General features: G+C 33.2%; 1 protein-coding gene across 1 annotated transcript in view; it reads left to right on the forward strand.

Moving 5' to 3' along the window:
• LOC118766316 overlaps window positions 1-5,803 on the forward strand; it is an 11,101-nt gene extending 5,298 nt beyond the window's left edge. The window contains exon 2 of the mRNA XM_036509677.1: window positions 4,201-5,803. Within this exon, the coding sequence (XP_036365570.1) occupies window positions 4,201-4,676 (476 nt within the window). The 3' untranslated portion in view covers window positions 4,677-5,803. The remainder of the gene's footprint in view (window positions 1-4,200) is intronic.
• The last annotated feature ends 1,606 nt before the right edge of the window (window positions 5,804-7,409 follow it).

Consider the following 7,409-nt stretch of genomic DNA (forward strand, 5'->3'; position numbering starts at 1 on the left):
CTCTTTCTCCCCAGCAGCCCTGCATTCAATTTCACCTTGAACAACTCTCTTTGAAATGTTGTATTGTCCACTTCTTTCAGTGATTACAATGTACACTTTCTGTTGCTTTTCCAAATAATATGTTTTCAACATATAATATAAACTAGTAAGGGCTGTGCCTATACGGATAGAATTAGGTAATGATTCCTTAAATATTTATAAGTGAATAATGTATCACACGAAGAAACGTGTAAACTTATAATGGCATTTTCTTTTGTTTGTCAACGAAATTGTGTTTGAGTAGCCGTATAATGGCCTTTTGTTTTCTTTCACTGCGAAATTGGATTTTCGTACAAATTTGCACAAAATCCGTGTAGAGTAATACAATACATAGCGGCAATATGATTCCTAGGATGTATTCTCTTTTAATCTATATTTATTAGCTTTTTGAAATATAAGCATTTATAAAACGTAATAATTAATTAGCTGAATTTTGGGGAGAACATACATTTATATTTAAGTACTAATTAAAATTAGTACTTAAATATAAATGTATGTTCTCGTGGTGAAAATCTGTTTTCGTCAAGAAGAGCTTATTCTTTTCTACTCTAGGCACAAGGCTCTAAATTTTGGGGGAGGGCGTCAGTTGATTAGATCGAATCCAGTATGAAACTGGTGCTTTATTTATCGACCCCGAGAGGATGAAATGCAAAGTCAACCTCGGCGAAATTTGCTCTCAGAATGTAGAGACAGAAGAAATACATATTTCTTTACTACACACAAGGGGCTAAACACAGAGAGGACAAACAAGGACAGACAAATGGATTAAGTCGATTATATCGACCCCAGTGTGTAACTGGTACTTATTTAATCGACTGCGAAAGGATGAAAGGCAAAGTCGACCTCGGCGGAATTTGAACTCAGGACGTAGCGGCAGACGAAATACATATTTCTTTACTACCCGCAAGGGGCTAAACACAGAGAGGACAAACAAGGACAGACAAACGGATTAAGTCGATTATATCGACCCCAGTGTGTAACTGGTACTTATTTAATCGATCCCGAAATAATGAAAGGCAAAGTCGGCTCGGCGGAATTTGAACTCAGAACGTAGCGGCATACGAAATCCCGCTAAGTAATTTGCCTGGTGAGCTAACGTTTCTGCCAGCCCGCCGCCCTCCAAGAAGATCTTATTGCACAAACAATTTCGAAGTGGAATTCAATGTGAGCTTTCCCTACTTTTACATGGAAATAGAAAATTCCACTTCAAAATGTATGAAACAAATACAGGGAAATACAGGGAAACAAATGCTAAGTTTTCTTTTTTACATATATTCGAAACTGTGTAGTAGAATTTTTACCTCTGCAGGATTAAGTACAAATTATTTACTGAGAACCTCTGAACTATATTTTTGTTTAGATTTATTATTCGCTGAAAACATCGAAATGGAAACCCTATTTTATATAATCTAAAATATTACTGGATTTACTCCACTGATCTCATAAAGACAACTGCAGTTCGAATCAGCGAAACATAAACATCATTCTGAATAGAACATTAGCAGTCGAAGGCAGGTAATATCAATATTGATAACATTTAAATATCTTACATTGGACTTATTTCTAATTCAAGGCATAAGCTTTAGCTTCTTTCTCCTTGTAAAATAACACGAAAAGATTGTTTAAATTTTCTAAATTCTATATCGTATAACAACGTAGTTTTCCCTGAGTTGAAAGTCACACTCACCTACCAACATTAATACACACACACACAGCGATGAAAAAGAGCTCTCGGAATTAATCAGCTTTTCAGAGAAGCGTATAAATTTTAGAGGATGTGGTCATCAATGTTTACCGCTGATTAACTATATTTTAGACTATACATTTTTAAAAATGGGTGGCACTTTTTTCTTATATACTTCAAGGGACCCCTGGATTTAAATTAGTAGGATATTCGAAAACATTGTTCGTGAATATCACTATGATAATCGACGTACATCAATTACCATTAATTCAGGGTAATCGTATTATTTTCCACAAATTGGATATTAGATAAATCGAATTTTATTTGTCACCAGGTTTTATTCAGTTATAAGTCAATACAATAGCAACCAGTAGAATTTAATATAAAATGAGAGTGAAACTGAGCATCGCAAGTGGAATTCGCATTATTACCTTTTTCTAAAACTTACGCACGTCCAGCGCAGAGACTCATCTAGGCGGTTCGTTGAATATGAAATTACATTACCAATGAATTATATTTTCTAACATTACTTATAATATACTCTTATTTAGAAAATAATTCGCGGGTGATTTCAATTGTTCTACTGCTTTAACAATAAACACCCAGTATATACTCTTCTTATAATGTGTGAAAATATTATTTCTCGTGCATGACCAAGGCGTCTAAATGCTGCGGCTAAAGTACTAATACAAAATATCCACTGATACAGTTTTAAAATAAGTTTTTATTAGCCATTCGGTACCGCCTTTCGTAAAATATTTAAGTACAACCGCGGAATTTTAATTAAATTATTGGTACTACTTATAAAATATAAAGTCTCGTTTATATTTTGTAGACGCCTGCACTATTCTATCCATTGGAATATCTGATATTCACCGTGATAAGTGTTATGGATTTAAACAATAATCTTTTTATCAATCGATAAGTGTTCATATAAAAAAATGTTTTCTTACAGGGACAGCTAACTCCCAGCTGTCAAAAAAAAAAAATGAGAAAGAAATATTTTGCAAATATTGTTTTGCTTCACTAGAAACATCTAATATTTATTTAGCTTCACTACATTAGCAAGAAGTGTCCCAATTTTTGTATTTGTATTTTCTTTTCAGTAACATACAATTAGCATCTGATATGTGCTCTGAAGGATAGATTTAAACTCTCATATCCATTTTGCTATTTGATACTGTTAAGGCGGCTAGCTGTCGGAGTCATTCGTAGGCCGGGTGAAATGCTTAGCGGCATTTCGTCCGTCGTCATGTTCTGAGTTAAAAGGCCACCAAGGTCCACTTTGCTTTTCATTCTTTCGGAGCCGTTATAATAAGTACCAGTTGAATATTGAGGTTGATGTAATTGACTTACTCACTGACGCGGAAGTGCTTACATCGTGCCAAAATATGAATCAATACCTGCAAGGCGATGAGTTTGTAGAAATGCTAAGCGAGTCTGGCAAAATGCTGAGCGACATTTCGTCCCTCCTCTTGTCCTGAGATCAAATTCAGCCGATGTTCACATTGCGTTTCGTCCTCTAGGGTCGGTAAAGCAGTACAAGATAAACACTTGAAAATTGGCTTTCAAGATGTCTTATTTGTTTGCAGTTAACTTGAGATACGCAAAATGGTTTGCCTGCAAGAATGTATATGTATTTGTTTGATATAATGCTATAACAGTATTATACGGAGACGTTATCACACAAGCGGTGTTGGTCTCCTCAGTCGGACGTTTATGTTTCAAGTTTTTTAGTTCTTGGGACAATTTCTGCGTACGTGTTTTGTTTTAATAAAGATTAAGTGAAATAATTTATTAAAATTGATCTTCAGAATGAAAGGTTCGACTTCTTTTAGAAATAATACAAACGTAATGAATACATTGTAATGTGAAAGTGATGATATGATTTTGAGTTCAAAATTTGGTAGGTACATTTTGCAAAAGACAATCAAAATGTTATTTTTAAAAAAGTGTAGTTTTAATATATTATTAGAATATAATTTTTGAACCAGAAATGTGAGAATTTTTCGGGAAAGCTATAATACAGTGACAATGCTAAATTTGTAACAAAAATCAGAGAGGAGTATCTTAGTGGGCATCAATTCTTTGCCAATTATGAGAAAATATCCAATCACATAAAAGGGAAAAAGTAAATGTTGGCTTTGTAAATAATTATACGTAAGAAACATTTAAACATCAAATCTCTAAAGATGGAGTTTTTTTGCCATATGTGTTGTTGATGCATGTTATAAAGAATTGTATCGCAGATAAGATAATTTTTTTTTTTTTTGTAAACTAAATGCATTTATCTGCTCCGCGACTAAAAGATGATGTTAGCAGGAGAGTTAGAATTCAATATCATATTCATTCATATTACTCTTCTTCTGTCCAATTAGTAATAATAGTTTCATATATCACCATGTTCGGCCTTTAGTTAATTTATATGTTATTTTTGCAATTCAATAATCGTAAAGTTCTATTTTTTCTCTCTTCAGATATGAAACCAGAAAGAATTCGATTTAACCTATTCTTCATCCTTTCTATTTTATTGTGTTGTGCAGCGATGACAACACCGGAAAATGAAACATTAGTTAAGAACAATTCAATAACCGGTCAAATACTTGTATCCTGTGCAATAATAATTCTTTGCTTACCGTTTATTGGCATGATCTGTTACCTAATAAATATAAGGTGCCGATTTGTGATATTCGATATATTTTTTCCGATTAAAAAAGATATTGTTTGCTTAAGAATTGATGAAATTTCACCTGATCCTAGTTTATATCATATTGAACCTCGACCACGTAGTAACACAAATAATTCCCAAAAGTTGTATTACGAACTGTTGAATGCAGATTCACAATACTGTAATTCACCTACAAGTACTGATCAGTCGACAATTTCGAATATTTCAAATGGTGTTTTAAGTGAAAATTCTCAAGAATTATCAGACCAAGCTCTTTTGCACTAGCTGTATAAGCAGCCCTTAAAGCACATTTTCTCTACATTAGAAGGCTTCTAATAATATAGTTTCTTTACACTATTCTTTTTGAATAATACCTATTTCAAAAAATGTCCGTTAACGTGTGTTGATCACGAAAAAAAAACACCGCCTTTGTTTCAAAGTTACACCCTTCTCCATTGTAGTTATTCAGTCTTAATTATGCATCTTATATTCGAGAATGCAAATGACACCTTGAAGATATATCTATTAGGGATGTTGTAAATTATCGCATGCAATAAAGACAGCCACCAAAATTGATCCCAGTATATGATGACATGATCATATGCAAGAAAATCGCATCGTCTGTATCAAAGATATATATTATATATCTAAAGCAGTGTAGACTAAGAAACACATAGCTTGTGTTCAAGATCCAGTTGATTTATAGACTTAATGTATACTGTTTGTCATCTACTGAAAGAATTTCCAATACCCGTTTCAATAAGGCGAAAGCCACATGAATTCGTAGGTAAAGCTAAAGCACAGGAAACCTTAAGACGTTTGAGCTGGTTTAATAAATTCGTATCCCTATACAGCCAAGTGGGCTCATTTTTCCTAAGAACTTGTGCGTATAAGCATAAATATTTTTCTCATATCCATTTCTGTAAGATGTCTATAAATGTCATGTTGTTAAGTAACATTAATTTCTGCATGTTTTTTGACTGGAAACAATAGTGAAAAAGACAATGTGCCTTGTTACACATGCTGTTAATTTATTACATGTCATAAAAGAAAATTATCTAAACGATATGGTCTTGAACCTAATAATCCTGTTTTCAAAACTTCGGAATTCGTTAAAGCTTCACTTAAATTGCATTTATTGAAAATACATTTTGTAAAACCAGGAAAACTTGTCATAAAGCGAGCTGTCGTTAACGAAATTCTGAATTCATTTAAAACGCTGGTATTTGAATAATAAGTTACTTTTGATTATTAAGTGCATGGTGGAAATATTTTATGCTTGTTTTTCTTTACCACCAGCTGTCAAACATGGTTGAGTATGGTCTTGTTTGTTACAAACATTGACTATGTACTTATCAACATAAATTCTAACGCTAAGAAGCTTCAAATCAAAATTAAAATACAGAATTGTTTCAGGGCTTCATGTTATTTAAATTTTGTTTTTCACCTACAGGAGAAATTAATCAACGAAAATGTGCACGTAATTTTCCTTTAGAGATTCTTACAATGTTTATTCTACATTCTTTTGATGACCGATATTGTTTTTTCATAAAAAAAGTCGCTTTCACAATTTCTATGAGATGCTTACTAAAGTGTGATAACGGCAGGTTTTAATTTATAACTCCAGTGTTTCAATATTGAAATCAAGAATTGATCCAGTGTAGCCATCTGAATATAATAACAGATGTACACATTTTGTACAAATGCATGAAATGAAGTTATTGTTCACATACGTACATATACGCACGCACATATGCCCCTAACTACGCCCTTGTGTATGTGCACCCTAGTATATTTAGTTTAGTTAGTAAAAATAGAGGTTAATTGCTTCAATTCATAAATATATTCAATATATAAATACATTCAATTGCATTTTTCATTCGCTGCTTTGGTTAGTCAGTGCTCTGCCACAGTAGAATATCTAAAATTTGGTTGAATCACTTGTCATATTTTTCTTACAAATCTCTTATATTTATAGTTTTTGGGAAGGCTAAATATCAAAAATATCGCTCTTTACTAAACTGAAATGGAGGAAGCAAATGTTCGGCTTATATACACTTCAATAAAGATAACGTGCGGAAGTCCTTCCGACATTTATACACATAAATTGTTTATCTCACCAATTTCGATTTAGGCAGTAATGATAAAACTTTGAAACGCCGCTCATAGTTCAGCTTCTTCATAGACGAACAATGGATTCTTTCAAGTCCAGTAGAAAAGAAAACAGAGGGCTATAAACCTTAAGAATAATCCAAATGATTAAATCGAATTTATTACACAGAAGTATCAATTCTTAGTTTCAAAATGTTTCAATGTTTACACTGCCAAAGCAGCGAGCTAGCAGAATCTTTAGCACGCCGGGTGAAATACTTAGCTGTATTTCGTTGGTCTTCAGAGTCTTAGACTAAATTCCGTTGAGGTCGACTTTAATCATTTCGCGGTCTATAAAATAAGTGTAAATTGAGCAATGGAGCAGATGCAATCGACTAACCCCTCCTCCAAATTTGCTGGCTTGGTGGCAAAATTTGAAATCAATATTTACACCACAAATATTAAAATGGTTTGCCATTTCAACGTATTAGATAAAACGTTGCAATATTTCCCATTCCCCGATTCCTGTACAAGATGGCCCACAGTCTGCCATGGAATGTTTTCCAATATTGGTTTCAAATTTTGGTACAATGCCAACAATTTTGATGGTGGGGTATTTCGATTACATCGACGCCAGACCTAAACTGGTAGCTATTTCATCGACCCCGAAAGGATGAGAGGCAAATTCGACCCAACAGATTTGAACCCAAAACGTAGAGACGTAGCATTTTTCCGGCATACTAATTGTTTTTTTTATTATTGAGAATTTCTGTGAAAACTTGTCATTTTCTCTCCTTGAATTATATGCCACTGTCATATACTTTACTATATATGTCATGCTCTGACATATAGATAGCATAATCCTTGATTACTTGTGAAGCGTTCATTATTATCAATAGAATTTGGACAGATAACTCTTCATCACAA

The sequence above is a fragment of the Octopus sinensis genome, linkage group LG1 (genome assembly GCF_006345805.1).
Source record: "Octopus sinensis linkage group LG1, ASM634580v1, whole genome shotgun sequence".
NCBI lineage: Eukaryota > Metazoa > Mollusca > Cephalopoda > Octopoda > Octopodidae > Octopus > Octopus sinensis.